Consider the following 17398-nt stretch of genomic DNA (forward strand, 5'->3'; position numbering starts at 1 on the left):
CCGGCCTCAAACAGATACCCCACGTAGACCGTTTAAAAAAACTCCAGCTTTACTCCTGGGTGCAGTCATCAGTTCCCCAACTGATGTGGACGTTGTCGAAGAGTGTATCACCCAAACAAATGACTGGTGCCAGAAAGATGGCCTCAAGCTGAATGCCAAAAAATACATCATCTTCCCGTTTGGATAGAGTGACTTCCCCACATATTATCACATTAATGACAACGTCCTAAGCACGCAATCAGTCAGGAGGAATTTGGGCACCCAGGTTGATAGCAACCTGACTTTTGACCACCATGTTGCTTCCATTGTACGGAAAGCTTTCTACATGGCCCACCTCATAAGTAAGGGTATCTCATCCAGGGACAAGGAGGTCAGAACATCCCTATATTCTTCTCTTATAAGGCCAATTATTGAGTACAATGCCCCCTTTGGCATGTACTTCACAAAGCACATGCAGCAGCTGGAGAGACCACAGAGGTTCGTCACCAGAAGAATCCAGGCCCTCAAACATCTACCCTACACAGATAGTCTAAAAGCCCTGTCCCTCTACTCATTTTCATACAGACTCCTCAGAGGTGACCTCTGTCTGGCATACAGAGCAATCTCAAACCCCACCTTGATGGGACTGCTGCATATCCGCAAGTCAAGCTCCACTCGAGTAAACCTGCATGCGTGACCTCAACCTGGTCTGTGACATCAATAGGACTTGGAGGAACAGATTTGCATCCCAGAGACCCCCCATCTGTGGAATAGACTCCCTGTCCATGTCAAGCAGAGTACCTCATTATCCCTTTTCAAGTGCAAACTGGATAACTGGATGGGAAACAGAAAATACACCCCTGGGATTCTACCTGTCTCCCTGCTGGACAGGGGCATCAGATGCTGGCTTGTCTAAACATGGGCAAAACTCTTGGCTAGGCTTATAAGGGCCTCATGGCCAATAGCCTAGTAACTTCCTATGATCCTACTAATAACCTGAAAGGTTTTATGGAGTTAAAAAAATAAACTCTTAATTGTTATTTATGTATTTATTCATTCATTCATTTATTTATTTATGTTGGCTTACATTATTTCTATAGTATTTCTCTAACATAAGGTTGTGACTTCTTCACGTATCCCATTCGCATTCATTTTGTCATTTCCATGAATTTCTTATTACCCCTGATTCTTGAACTTTATAAAGAATTTTCTTTAATTGTGTCATTTTCCCACCTTTACTATATGTAGATTATCGTTTTGATTGCAATATCTCCTTTGTATCTCCTCTGTGTTTACCTATGACAGTACTGACCTTTCTTAGTGATGGAATGAAAATCACCTGTTTTTAAACAAATTCAAACTCAAGGCCAGGATTTGAGGTTCTAAACTTAAGCTGTATGTTTACAAGTCCCCCCTTCTAATTGTGTGTACTGATATAGTCTCTTTAGCCAAACCAGTAACATAATTATGGATTCTAAACACATAACAAAATTATGTGTTTAAAATCCATGTCGAACTGTGAATTTCCAGTTCAGTCTATTGGCTTTGTCTGTCTCTTTTTGAAGCTCACGTTAGTTTGTGGTGTTATTCGCCATGTTATATTAAACAATAAATGTTACTTAGTGGAGCCATGAAAGGATACATGTTTACCTCATTATCCCAGTACTTAAATGTTGATTCCTCTGCTGATACTACATCTGTCATGACACATTGAAACTAATTATATGAACTCCAGTCACAAAATCCTTTTCCTCTGATGCAGTCACGCAGAATGCCTGTTGATACAAGTCCTTATTCTTCCCCTTCTCATTTCTTGCCCCACAGCTTTGAAACTCCTCTAGCATGGCTTTCAAATGGATTTTGTATCATAAGCCATACATCTCCTATCTTAAATACCAGTTGATTGCTGAGTTCTCTTGCCTTTGCCTGTCTTAATGTACTATATTAACATCTCTTCTAATTCTGTGCTACCAATGTGCTCCCACAGTTTCTGGATGTAGTCTAGGTCATTGTCTGATATTCTAGTATTTCCTTTTACTCCCAGTTCATAGCCTTGTTTTTAACATCCCTGGTTTTTTTTTTTTTTTTTTTTTTTTTTTACCTTCTTTTGGCATTTTCACCTCCAGGCTATGCCTCACGTATTTTTGGCATTGCTATTTCAGTTTCAGGTAGCTATTATAATCCCTCCATCCATCCATCCACAACCCATTGTTCCCATTTTTTGCACATGTGGTTGAGGTGTCACTTCAACAGTAACATTCATCTATAGCCAAGGTTTACACTGCTGGGTGGCTAGCACTGTCACAGTAGTAGTACTTTCACACCACACACTCACACCTATGGCCAATTTAGAGAATCCAGTCCAACCTACAGCATGCCTTTGGAATGTGGGAGGAAACCAGAGCATCAAGAGGAAACCCACTCAAACACAGGGAAAACGTGCAGACTCCGCACAGAAGGCACCCCAGCTGAGAATTGAACTGGGGAACCGCTTGTTGTGAGGTGACAACACTATCCACTGCACCACAGGTAGCTATGATGATGTTTTTTATTAAATGTATAACTGTTGTGTGGATTTTTGTTTATTTCCCACAAACTGTCAAGTTATTTTTTAATTGTGTATTCTGCTCTCTGCTTGACATTATTTATTTTTTCATTAATTCGTTCATTTATCTGTGTTTTGTTGGCTGGGTTAGTCCTACTAGGCTAGTAGCCTCTTTTCAGAGGAGACATGAGGTGGTATTTTAACTAGAGAAATTTGGGCAGGGCATTGGGAAACTTTCCTATATTCTTTTCTTCAATTGGTGCTATGGGATATGGGATCTTTTACAAAAAAAAAAAATATATATATATATATATATATATATATATATATATATATATATATATATATATATATATGTATGTATGTATGTATATATGTATGTATATATATATATATATATATATATATATATATATATATATATATATATAATATGGGTCCCTATCAGTTGCTCGAATTTTAAGAAACTTGAACTCCATATGGTTGAGACAATAGGATCGAGTTTTTGAAAACATGAAGCTTTTGAATGAAGATCTTAGTACAGTGAGGATCAGGAAATGTAGCCTTTTCCTCACTGTAGTGCGATCTTGGAGTTGGTATGTATAATTTGCAGGGGGTTGGAGGTGCAAGGAGGCTTGTCTCCCCCCTTGCAAAAAACATAAAAAAGGTAGATTTTTGTGTTTTTTTTTTTTTTTTTTTTTTTGATGTTCGAATTTTCGGAAACTCGATCATATGGTCTGTTCAATATTTTTTTTGAATTTCCAAAAAGTCGATCATCTGACATAGACCTATATATATATATATATATATATATATATATATATATATATATATATATATATATATATATATATATATATATATATGGGTCTACTTTTCTTTGACGAAATGTCATTACTTTGAAAAGAAAAGTAGGAGCCCACTTACGTGAAAGTGCACTTTCACTGAAGCCTAGTTGCCGGATCGGCTGATTAAAGTAAAAAACACACAGAAAACATGTTTTGCAGGGGTAAACCCCCCCCCCTGCACTCCCCAAACCCCCCCTACTTAAATGTACCAACTCCGAGATCTCACTACAGAGAGGAAAAGGGAATATTCCCATTCCGTGCTGTTTTGTGATCTCCGTACTTCATTTTCGAAGTTTCGGTACTTCGAACAACTGGGTTCGACCAAGTGAGTTTCGCAGTACTGAAACTTCGTACAAATGTAGACATATATATATATATATATATATATATATATATATATATATATATATATATATAGATAAGAGATATGTTCTTAATAGCTTTGTCTCATTGGCTAGTTCTCAACAGTATTATTTATTATTGCAGGATCCATGTATTATACATAAGCATTAGTTAAGATGTGCTAGTTTGTATGATATGCCTTGAATATTTTTATGCCATCAATACTACTAGGACACATAATTACATAAAATAAATTTCCTATACATAGAACAACTTTCCAGAAAAAAAAAAACAACATTACTTCAAAGATTCATAAACGTTGTTCTAACAAACCAGTGTCATTTGTAGCCCCTGTAAGTATAGATATTTTAAAATAAGTGGGGAAAGGAATTAGGAGCCTGTTAAATACTTTTACTCAGATTAATTCATATTTTCTGGATGAATGGTATGTTTGGCATGCCTATACCACAGTAAAATTCTCAGCATTACTGAGGCTGACCAACTCCGTGGTCAGCCTCAATAAGAAGCTGAGGTCCCTCATAAAATCCTCCAAAGCGAGTTACAAAAACAAAATCGCCACTGATTCTAAAGACAATCACAAAGCATTCTATAGCTATGTCAAGAATCTCTCCAAAGCCAAGAATACAGCATCCATGGGACCTGACAACATCCCAGGCTACGTTCTACATGAACTACAGAACGAACTGAACCACACCTAAGTACCATGTTCACTCATAGCCTCACCTCAGGCTTTGTGCCCACCGAATGGCACACAGCAACGGTTATCCCACTCCACAAAGGGGGAGCCACCACGGACCCCGGGAACTACCGCCCCATTAGCCTGATGAGCCTAGTCTGTAAGGCTATGGAATGTATCATCATGGAACTTATAAACAATGACATTGGTAATCTCCAAACTCTGGACCCTACCCAGTTTGGGTTTGTAAAAGGCAGATCATGTCTCCTAAACCGGACAGACTTCTTTGAAGCGGTTACCAAAGCCATAGATGAGAGTAAGGTGGTTCACACAGCCTATCTAGATCTCACCAAGGCTTTCGACACCATGCCCCACTCTGGAATTATAGATATACCCACTAAACTAGGTATAAATCCCTATGTCACAAGATGGGTTGCCAACTGGCTCACTGACAGAACCCACACTGTGAAAGTATCAGACTCAAAATCCAACTTTAGACCAGTGACAAGTGGCGTATCACTGGGTTCAGTCCTAGGTCCTCTCCTGTTTGGTATCTACTTCTCTGAGGTACAGGCTAACACAGAAGGTCTTTGGCTAACAAAGTTCACAGATGACTGCAAACTTGGAGCCATAATCAAAACTCCTAATGATGTGGGCATCCTACAGGCCTCACTGAGACAGATGCCTGGTGTCAAAGACATGGCCTCAAGCTCAATGCCAAAAAGTGCATTGTCATCCCTTTTGGTAAAAACTCTGTACCCAGGTGGACAGTAGTCTCTCCTTTGATAATCACATCACCACAGTAGTCAGGAAATCCTTCTACGTGGCACACCTCATCACAAAAGGTTTCTCATCCAGAAAAAAGAGGTCATTGTTCCCCTCTACTCATCACTCATTTGACCCATTATTGAGTACAACGCCGCTTTTGGTATGTACCTCACAAGATATCTACAACAACTGGAAAGGCCACAGAAATACCTCACAAAGAGGATTACTGGCCTCAAACAGATGCCCTACACAGACCGTCTAAAAAAACTTCAGCTTTACTCTGCCGCATATCACCTACTCAGAGGCGATCTCTGCCTAACATACAAAGCTATGTAAAACCCAGAGCTGTTGGACATGCTCCACGTAAAGAAATCCCAATACCTCCAAGCTACACGCTCTAGGGACCTAAACCTTGTCACCACAATAAACAGAACATGCTAGAGGAATAGATTCCTGTCCCAGAGACTTCCCATACTCTGGAACAAACTACCTATCTATATCAAACAAAGGTCCTCATTAGCACTCTTCAAGAAAAATCTTGATGATTGGATGGGAGATAGGGAATTCACCCCAGGGATCACTTCTGTGGCTCTGCTTGACAGGGGCACAGGAAAATAATTTTTCTTGGGTGGCAAAAGCCATGGTACCATTTGGCTAGGCTTATATAGGCCCTAGGGCCAATAGCCTAGTACCCACCTATGAACCTATTACCACTATTTGTAAGGCTGTGCTTTTTTTTTTTTTACATTTTACTGTGCTGTGCTTCTGTGTTGCTTATCCACTACAGTACTCTCCGATATTAATTTTCATGATGCTACCTGTTTGCATTGTCTATCTTATAATATTTTTGCAGTACTAGTAAATCCACATTATGCTTATATTCACTGAACTGGGCCATGTCTATTCAATTAAAAAGAAAGCTTTTGACTGAACTCTTTCTGATAAAACAATACTATAGCATGCCCAAACCACCAAAATAGCAAAGCAATATTAAAGCAGTATTTTTGCAGGGGGGGGGGGTAAACTCTCTGCACCCCCATGTGAGGAGTTGCACCCCTGCAGGGCCACATCTCTAAATGTAGTAACTCTGAGACTTTACAACAGTGGGGATAAAGAGAAACTTCCTTACCCCACTGTGCCAAATCTTGAATCTTGCTCTTTAAAAGAGACAACTTTCAAAGAAACAAGCTATCAGTGGAGCATAACATCTGATTCCTAGTTCAACTAAACTTTAAATCCACAAAATGAATGTCTCCCTGATTAATTTGTTGCATTCTTTATGGTCATGCTTAGAAATAATCATCCTATAAATTACACTTGCCTAATTACCAAAAGCAGCAGAAGACAAACCAATCGTGATAAGTATGAGATAAATTAATTAAGGATATCAGTGATCAAGATTTGACTAAGCAAGTCAGGATCCTAGTGAAGTGGCCTGGCTGATTGCAGTCAGTGCCATTACAAAGACATTCATCTTAGGGAGAATGGGAAACCTTACAACAGAGGTGTTCCCTGGTGTGGACTAGTGGTGATCTCTGTTAACTAGGGATTCCACATGCACAAAATATGATCATGTGAAATGAGTGCATACCTAATCATAATTTCACATAAAGCAATTAGAGTATCAACCTCACAAGGAGCATGAAAAGGCAGTAATAAAAATTACAACTCTAGAGCACCTTTGTCAATGACAGATGCAACGTCTCTCAACCAAAGAGCAAGTCTGACCCAAAAAAAAGTGAGAGAAGGAAATCAAATAAGTAATGCATATTCATAAAATTGGTTATGGGTTTGAATGCTGTCTATTTTATAAATGAAGAGATAAATTTACATGTCATAGATTCGTAGGTATGTACTAGGTTAAAGCACACTGGGGGCTTTTTAAGCCTAGAACGCCCCCCCCCGAAAAAAAGTGTGCATGTGGTAAATTCCAGTGGAGACAGACCCAGAACAGAAAACATGGACAAAATATCTCGTATATAATAATTTAATAAAAACTTAAGTGCTTAAATTTTAGACAATAATGAAGCTTCATCAGAACCATTTAACCAAACATACGTTGTTCATTTAAATACCAAAGACAACCAATCATATCCTTTTATCCATTTAAAGTTACATACCTTTTAATAAATTAGTAAATTCATTTTAATAAAGCATATCAAATGTATGTATTAAAAAGTTAATGTGTCATAAACATTAGTAGTAGAAGGTTAAAAAGCCATTTTAAGTCTAGCCATGCATCCCAAATCTCTGACAAGTTCTGGCACCCTTGATAATTGTAAGCAGGGGCTTGGGGCATTAAATATTTACAGGCTGCCTATGTCCATTAGAGACATAGGTGCCAAACCAGGGAGGAATTTCCTGTTCCTATCAAACTATGCAAGATAAACTTGATTTGGGTTAGGGAGGAACTCAGCTTTATATGGATGGAGAGCCTACTGCAGACAAAAGATAGTCTCTGGGATACATACTTGTTTGTCCAGCAGGTCCTTTTTATATAACAGGTAAGATTTAAGTCTTTAGAATGGGTAATTGTGGTGGTGTTTGTTTTGCAGATATGCAGGAGGTCTAACAGGTTAGAGTCCATCAATGTGTTGTTTGCCAGGCATAGATCTCCTCTCAACAACCCATTGAAGACAGAATACAGGAAACCAGCCTGCACAGGACATGTTACTTATGCCCTGTATTCTTTTAGTGAGGAACCTCTGTAGGACTTTCCAGTTGTTGGAGATGCCTGGTTAGGTGCATATCAAAGGGGGCATTGTACTTAATGATAAGTCTGATGAATGCTGCATACGGTGGCACAATGACATCCTTGAACCTGGATTCCATACCTTTGTTTATAAGTTGCACAACATAGAATGATTTCCTCACTACTGTAGATATGTGATGGTAGCTAGTTGTATATTGTGATTGTGCTGCAGATCCAAACAATATTAAGTAGATGGATAGTAAACATCTACTTTATTCACCCATTTTGTTATTATACCTACCTGAAGAGTGTATGACTTTGCTTCGCTTCTGCATGACTTGCATTAATGCTCCAACGAGACCTTCAGATGATTCAGCATTTTGTGCTGGAGAACTCTCCACATTTTCAGTGACCTGTGGAAGAAGACAGGTTGTAAAATGTAAATATTTAAAGTCTATTTTGTGAAATTCAAATTTCTGTAATTCATTTTTCATTATTTTTTGCATATACCTAATTGTTAGATGAACTAAATACTAGGAACGGTAATGCTATCCCTTTGAAATCCCACTGTTTTGTTTAAGGCTCTTTGTTCTTCTACTTTCAGAGGAGTCTGCCTTTTATACCACTGCATCGTAAGCACTGCTCTCTACAGTGTGATAGTTAACTCACTGTTTCCCAGTTGAAAAGGGTCTACTTTGAATAACCTTACCTTTATATATTAAGTGGATGGTGCTTGTGAAAAAAATGGGAAAAGGGGTTGAGGGTGGATGGCTGGATGGTGCTTTCAATTATTCTTCAACTTTTTCTTCAAAGTTTTTCATTAGAGAACATACATCTGCTTTTTTCCATAGGAAAACTCTTTTTTCAAGTAAAACAAAACATACGCAACTACATAGCTGCAACTATGAGACTTATTAAATATAGGAACTTGAAGCTTAAGACCTCAAATAAAAACCTCATACACAAACTTAATTTCTTATGGTTAAGCAGAAAACAGTCAGCATTCCTACTACATAACTAAAAATTCTTACCGCAATTTAAATTCAGCCTAACTTCAGAAGCATTTTTTAAAACTGATAATTTAGGAGATGCCATTTTTATCAGTAAGTGGCAATTATTTGATTTGAGGATGGTTAGACAGTTCACAGTGTAAATCTGTTTACACCAAAAGCTACAAAAGGGCTTCTGTAACATGCTGCATGATTAACTCATGTTAGGTATCACCTTACTTTCTCTCTATACTCTGTCTATCCTATTTTTAATTACTATGATTACCTCTTTGCTTCCAAACTCATTACCTATACCTTGTACAGTGTTTTGAATACTATATTTATTTGACATAGTCACATTTATCATAATTCATGTTTAAAATGTATTATTCATAAAACATTTGTTTATTTCTGTACAAGATATGCTGTATAATAATTTTAATGTATAATATTTTAAATGTATTATGTATAATTTGTGTTTTTCTGTTTATTCTTTTACTGTATAAGTTACAAACTATGTCATTTTTGTTATTTGTATCTTTTGGGGTTTTTCTCCTGGGCCTCTGCGAAAAATGGGCCTTTGCCCAGTCAGATTATCGTGGCAAACATAAGTCAAATAAATAAATAAATAAATAATATATAGATAGATATATGTATAAATTATTCCCTACTCACAACCATAGACACTTTCTCACTTATTTCAGGAGGGATGTGTGTGTGTGTGTGTTTGTCTACAAACACACACACACACACACACACACACACACGTACTATATATACATATATATATATATATATATATGTGTGTGTGTGTACACGTATACAGCAATTTTCAGATATCGCTGAGGCAAACATTTATAAATGGAAATGGAAGTGCAGCAGACATACAAAACATGTAAAACACTTGTAGTCCAAAAAACATAAACATATAAAACATGTTTTTGATGATTAATATGCATAATGGACTGTTCCACTATAAAAGACTGACATCTGTGCCTCTGTGTTTGTTATTTGATATTAAACAAAATACCAGGTAATACAAGGAATTCCAAATGCATGGTGTTACAGAGATGTCCTAATGACACTGGAGAATGTTGAAGGATCCCAAGAGAAGTTATTGAAGGTCCTAGGCAGGCTATAAAGACTACAGATTTACAGTGCATGGATAGGAATGTGGAGTTTTCAAAGATATACTTGTATACTGGGGGCACATATTTGACAAACATTGGCTGTACAAGTCATAAGACAGGAGAGAAGCTGTGCTGAAGCCATTTAGAACATGGATAATGTCTCATATGAGTTCTTTCTGTGACTGGCGAGTTGTTACCTGGAGTTTATATGCAACTTGCCAACAATACTTTACCTACTGGTAGTGTTGCTTCAGGATGGAGCTGTATGGAAGTAGATGGAGGTATGGAAGTAGGTGGATGACAGTGTACTGGCTTTCAAAGGGTAAAAAAATGTCAGAAATTGTGCTTATTCACTTTGATTCACCTTTGCTTATTAGATTGGTGTGTGACATTCCTTCTTATTGAACTGCAGCTTTTCAATCACATGATCTGCAGGACAGTACAGAGATATTCACAACATTCATTTTAATGCAATTAATGAAGCTAAACTATGGAATAACCATAAAGCAGAAAAACCCTTAGTGTAGTCTGAAGTTTGTGGAAGTTTAAGCAGTAAGGAAGGAAGGACAACCCCTCTCCCTCATACTTGATACCTATTGTACTTTCTTTGGCCTAGTTAGTCCTTTAAGGTCAGCTATGTACCACGTTTCTGCATGTATTCTGCATGGTTTACTACTTACTGGCATGGAAACTTTACATTTTTTTCTGTGCTGTGGATAATTTTGTTTACTGTAATGATGAACCTATTTACTATTATTATTTTTTTTTTTTTGCTGAATATGGTATTACTCCATACTGTCACTCTGGCTTCTTAATCTGCTCTGACCCCGGGACTGAGTTACAGCAAAATGTACAAGTTCTATTATGTCTCCAAGAGCAGTTACTGTATTTTAGGGAGGAGCTGGTTTCACTACTGTCCTGTGCTGAGGGTGTTCCTGCTAAACAGATAAGCTGAATCATTGTTGTTTCCCTTCTTGTAATTTTGATGCTATTACTGGATGCTGGACTTTAGATTCCTGCTGACTAGGTCATTTATTTGTTTAGATTTAGTATAAAAATCAGTCAAATCTTGTTCAGTCTTTATACATTACTGGGTTTTCAAAGTGAGACAGCTTGGAATTTTTTTGACTTTTAGTTGGGAGGCCTCTTTATTAATATTCTTTAGCCATTTCATTTTAATTAAATATTTAGCATTTTCTAATGATAAATAAAATATCAGCAGCACCCAAAAATGTGCTTGGGTTGTTATACTGTTATATTTGGCTTTTGACGCTATTTAGTTTTATTATTATATTCTAAGTTTATGTTTTTATTTTTTGTCTAGTGTAGTTTTTACATTAAAATTGTTTGTTGTAGTAGCTAGTGCTATTTTCAATTGCAGATGTTGTGAGCATCTTCTGTTAGTTTTCTTTTGCCATTTGTTGCCTTCATTGTCTTCTACAGTCATTGATGAGTTAATTATCTTTAACCTGTCACTATAGAGATCGGCTGTTTCTCCTCTTCCCTTCTGACATCATGACCATAGATCCCTTAATATTTGCAATGTAGGAGTATTGGCCATGCCAAGAGTCACTATGCAGGGGGGTAAGATGCCAAGGTTTGCATGTCCTGATCTGTGTTGCTACATCAGGGTTAGGGTGAGGGAGGTGCTAGCAAAGTTTGAAAAGTAACATTGACTGGGATTCTCCTTTGTCTTTTATTTATTTATTGACATTTGATTAAAGTCCGACTGCGTAGAAGTCCATTTTCAGTGGAGGCCCTGGGAGAAAAGCTCCAAATTATTACAAAACATTTTAAGAACAGTAATTTTACAATCTTTAAAAATAAAACAAAAACGTCTGCATTTTAAATAAATTATATTTACAAATTAGACATACTATAAAATGTTTAAAATCGACATATGTTATATGACACTTATTTAATAGTTAGAGAAATTTTAGACAGTTTGCAGAGAAATTAAAGGTAAATTAGTCTAATGCAAACAGGAATTGCAATATGAAGTGAGGGGAAAACAGGACTATGGTATATTTAGAGAGAAAGTCAGGGAAGAGAATTTGATAGAAGAAAGGAAGTAAGTAAAGCAAGGACAGTAAGGAAGTATGAGGAATGAAAAGGTACTTGTTCATATTTTTATGGTACATCAGAAGTTGGGTTATCATTCCAAAACTTTAGTCAGGATCTGCTGCTATGGGGCCCTGTCTAAGGGTACACCATTCAATGCTGTGTCAGTCTGAAACAAGATTAAGTGTAGCATCAGATTTGTTTTGTACAGCTGACTTGTCATTCATCACACAGACCTGGTTAGATTTTAACTTTGAAACATATTTAACTGAGTCAGTACCCTTAAGTCTTTATTTATTTTACATTTGTTGACCGGGCTAGTCTAACTGGATATATGTCCATTTTCAGTAGAGGCCCGGGGAGAAAAGCTCCAGCATAAACAGTTAAAACGTTAACAATTTATAAAAAGGACATGTATATTAAAATTACAGTACAGAGATAGCATTGTTTATATGAATAAATATAATACAAATTATGGATTATAGACAATATACAAAGGTTTGCTAGGGGAAAAGTAAAGAACAATTATTAGATCACAAAAACAGAGCAGGTATAAAGAGAAAAAGAGTTGGTCTGTATGCTTAGGTTAGTGTGTGGGGATGGGATTTGAGCAGGAGGGGCATGGAATTTCAGTCTGGGTTAGAACAAGGACAGAGGCACTGGGCTTTAAGATGTTCTTTGATATGTTTTTTGAATAGAGTAGTAGAAGCTAGGGTAGATAGTTCAGAAGGGAGCAGATTCCAGTTTTTTCCTATAGTATTAAAGAAAAGAGAGTCACCTGCTTTGTTGTTGGATTTAACTAAGGATACCAGATGTTTATTGGCAGAACGTAGTGTAGACAGATTTTTGTATGGTGAAATAAGATCTGTGAGGATAGGGGTATTATTGGGATAGTGCAGGATTTTATGGGTAATAAGTAGTTGTTTACTGAATATAAGATTCTGTATTTCTAGCCATCCAAGTTGTCTAAGGTTAAGGCAGTGGTGAGTTTTAAAGGGAGAGCATGTGATAAATCTAGCAATGCTATTATAACATGTAGAAAGTTTTGAGAGGTTGTTTTTAGATAAGTTAGTATATATGGCAGAGGCATAAAAGAGGGTAGAGATGAGGTGGGTCTGGGCAATAGTCTTCCTGGCTAAGGGGGTAAGGAATGGTTTAATTCTATAGAGAGAACCAAGTTTTTTGTTAACAGACTTTATGGTGGAGTTAATATGGTCATCATAGTTAAGGCGATTGTCAATTGTAACTTCTAATAGCCGGGTGGTAGTATCTGGGGTTATGTTGGTGGCATTATTAGAGGTAATGGTAAAGAATGGATTTGGTGATTTATGAGTTGGCGTAAAAAGGAGTAGTTTTGTTTTTTTGGGATTAAGGAGGAGGCAGTGTTGCATAAACCAGTTTTCAACACTTTGGAATACATTTTGGGTAATTGACTGGAGGGAGGCTAGATTCTTAGAAGTACAGATTAAGGTTGAGTCATCTGAATATTTGATGCAGGTGGCTTGGGGTGTGTTCAAGTGAAGGTCATTGATGAATAAGAAAAAGAGAAGGGGACCTAAAATAGAGCCTTGTGGGACTCCAATATTTACGGGAAGTAATGATGACAGATTGTTTTCCCAAAGTACTGCTTGTTGTCTATTTTGAAGGTAAGCCCTAAACCATTGTAATGCTTGTGGGTTAAGAGAATAGGAATTTAGTTTGTCTAGAAGTAAGTTATGGTTGACCATGTCAAAAGCTTTTGACAAGTCAATAAATATTGCAGCAGAGAAGGAGTTGTTCCGATTTTTATTTATAGAGTCAGTGAAGGAGAGTAGTGCAGTTGTAGTGCTGTGGAATGGTCTAAAGCCATGCTGGCAGTTTGCTAGTAGGTTGTTTTGTAGTAGGTGGTTAAGTAGTTGTTTGTGAATACATTTTTCCATTATCTTAGATAATGGAGAGAGTAAGGCAATAGGTCGAAAGTTAGAGAGCTCAGTGGAAGACCCACCTTTATGAAGAGGGATGATATGGGCAACTTTCCAGATGGTTGGAATTTTAGCTTCAGAAATAGTTCTATTAATGAGGATAGATATGGGGTGATATAAAGCCTTTGCAGCAATCTGAAGGTATTCTGATGGGAGATGATCAGCAGATGGTGTACATGGTTTTAGTTTTCTAAGTAGTTTGTAGATAAGAGATGTACTTACAGGTTGTAGGTGAAAGGTAGGAGTAGAAGAGTTGAGAGCATTTGGTAGGGGAGTAGAAGAGGGAGGTAAAGAATTGGCTAGGTTTTGTATGGCTTCAGTAAAGTAGTTGTTAAAGGTATCAGGGATTTGATTGGAATTATTATGGTTGAAACCTGATGGGATAGGAGTAGTAGGGTGTCCTGGCTGAAGAAGTTTGTTTATCCCTGACCAAAATTTTTGTGGGGTATGTTCAGTGGATTGTTGGAGGTGTAGGTAGTAGTCTTTTTTGTCTCTAAGGGTGTCTTTTTTGGTAGCATTTCTTAGCTGTTTATAGAGGAGGTGATGAGATGGACATTTGGTAGCTCTCCATTTGGTCCAGATTTTATTTCTGAGGAGCATTTTTTGCTTTGTTTATTTAGTGAGCCATGGAGCAGTTTTTGTTTTCATTCTGGTAGTGCAATAAGGTGCATGGTAGTCAAGAATTTGAAGAAAATAAGTGTTAAAGTAGGTTACAGCTTCATCAAGTTCAAGATGGGTAAGAGGTGACCAGTTGCATGCTAGTAATTCATTTTGGAAGCTATCAGGATTGAAGTATTTTTTGCAGCGGAAGGTTTTGATATTATCAGTTGCTGAAACATGAAGTTTTTTTCTAGTAATATATGTAAGCATATGGTCTCTGATGTTATCGGGGAGGGTACCTGGAGTATGGATATTATGGTGGTTTTTGATGAGGATCCAGTCAAGAGTAGTTTCTTTCATGCTAGGTTTGTGGATTCTAGTGGGAGTGGTTATTAATTGGGAGAACCCAAAGAGATTTATGTGGTTAGTAGGCTTCTGGGTATTGTAGGTGAACCAGTCAATGTTGAAGTTGCCCAGTACAATGGTCTCTTGTGGTAGTTGGTTAGACAGATAACTAAGTATTTTTTTCAAGAGTATTAGTATTATTTCCAGGAGGAAGATACATACAAATTAGGTAGATAGATTTGGAGTTGTTGATTTGGAGTTTGATAGACAGTGCTTCAGTTTTAGCATCTAATGATGGAAGCACATTACAGGGTGAAAGTTGGAGATGAGATTTGTAAAGTATGGCTATACCTCCACCTTTTTTGTTTATTCGGTCACATCTAAGGATATTATATCCTGGGGGGATAATTTCATGGTTTAAAGTAGATGGTTTAAGCCAGGTTTCAGTGAGACATAGAATATCAAGAGAGTGTAGATCAAGTAGTGCATGTAGGTGGGAAATTTTATTGTTGATACTTCTAATATTTAGATGTGCTATAAGGAGGGAATTAAGTTCTTTAGCTATGAAAGGAGTGTTGGGTAAAGTTAAATTGTCAAGGTTGTTACTCTTGTCATTATTGGGGCCAGGGTTAGGATGAATACCACCATGAAGGAGGAGGTGGTGTTGGGTAAAATATAGGTATTTAAAGATTTTGTGGAAATTATTGAAGTTCTTTTTAATAGTTAAGTAAGTTATGTGGCTTGTTTTGTGATATTTTGGTAGAATATAATTTGAGGTACTGGTTATGTTACTATGGTTAGCAGTATAGATGAGAGAAAATTAAGAAGTTTGTTGGAAATGATGGTTTTGTTTGCATAGAGTAAGATTTTCAAAGAAGGTGAGTGAATAAGGTATAGTTAGAGAGGCTATAACTGTAGTTAAGAGTAGTGTGGGGACAAAAATAGTGTTGTGTGTTGGGGCCATGGTAGTGTGTAAAGTGTAAGTTGTGATTATTTTGAAAGTGAGTAGAGCTGGAAGAAATGAAAGTGTCTGTGAGACAAGATAGGGCTGGATTAAAGTTGTCAGTAAGACTAATTAGAAGAGGATGTGTAGGAAGCAGATCCTGACAAAAGTTTCTTATTCTTATTCACTGCCCTATAAAGGTAGTATTGGTAGTGGCTTTCTCATTTATTTCTTTTTCTAGTAAGGTATTCTAGGTGAACACTGGAAATGCCATCACATTCTACTTTGTCCTTGATGCAGGAGTAAATTGCAGGTTTCTCTTGCTGTAGTCCAACCAGTTATTTAGAATATTTTTCTGCAGCAGTTCTGTGATCTCCTCGCTTACACAGTGCATAGTTCCTCAAGATGGTTGATCTTGAATAATTTTAAAGCTTGGGTTGATGGTTAGTCAAATGAACTTGCCAAGGAACTCTTTAATCTTTTGGAGTGTTTCAGCTTTTCTCAGATAGAGACCATTGATATGCTTATAAATGGACATACTTGGTCTTGCTCTTCCAAATGATTTTTGTGAAAAAAGGACCTGGTGGTAAAATTAGTTTCTTGAGCTGACCATGACCTTTTCCACTTCATATTGCAATACTGAGCTGGTCCATTTAAGGAATTTATATGAATCACTTGTGGCTGGGCGGCCATGGTGGTGCAGTGGTCAGCATTGTTGCCTCACAGCAAGAGGTTCTCTGGTTCGATCCTCGGCTGGGGTGCCTTCTGTGCGGAGTCTGCATGTCCTCCCTGTGGTCGCGTGGGTTTCCTCCGGGTGCTCCGGTTTCCTCCCACATCCCAAAGACATGCTGCAGGTGGATTGGACACTCTAAATTGGCCCTAGGTGTGAGTGCGTGTGTGTGTGTGTGTGTGTGTGTGTGTGTGTGTGTGTGTGTGTGTGTGTGTGTGTGTGTGTGTGTGTGTGCCTTCTGTGGAAGGTTGGGCGCCAGGCTGGCAACTCGACACTGTAAAACTCCACTGCCAATCATGAGCGGATAGGTGATCTGCTGTGGTGACCCCTAACCGGGAAAAGCCGAAAGAAGAAGAAGAATATGAAATCACTTGTGGCTATTTGATCTCTTTGTAGAATCAGCTCCTACACATGGTCAGTGCTGATGATCTCATTTCTTTAGCTGCAGTTTATAAAGTAGTCATAACTGGTGATCTGGAATCTCTTGGCCCAGAGAGCGTATGTTAGAAGACTACTGTCATATGTGAGCCTTGATTCATTCTTAAGCTCTATGATATGCAAAGATTGGGACAATAGTTGGAGTACAAATGATGGAGGCTTATCTGTTTGATAGTGTGGAACACCATTATGTTGTATACCAAATGGATATCCATAACAAGGCAAATTTCTTGTCTGTTGAAATGCCTGTTGTATCAAATCATCCAACAGTGTTTTTTTTTTCACTTGGTGGACATACCCTATAGCGTATACTGTCTTGTCACTTGAACA

General features: G+C 37.6%; 1 protein-coding gene across 1 annotated transcript in view; it reads right to left on the reverse strand.

Moving 5' to 3' along the window:
• Window positions 1–17398, reverse strand: part of WAS (WASP actin nucleation promoting factor) — a 749592-nt gene that overhangs the window by 41641 nt on the left and 690553 nt on the right. The window contains exon 11 of the mRNA XM_044080287.1: window positions 8173–8284. Within this exon, the coding sequence (XP_043936222.1) occupies window positions 8173–8284 (112 nt within the window). The remainder of the gene's footprint in view (window positions 1–8172; window positions 8285–17398) is intronic.

The sequence above is a fragment of the Protopterus annectens genome, chromosome 8.part0 (genome assembly GCF_019279795.1).
Source record: "Protopterus annectens isolate FY-2018-M chromosome 8.part0, PAN1.0, whole genome shotgun sequence".
NCBI lineage: Eukaryota > Metazoa > Chordata > Ceratodontiformes > Protopteridae > Protopterus > Protopterus annectens.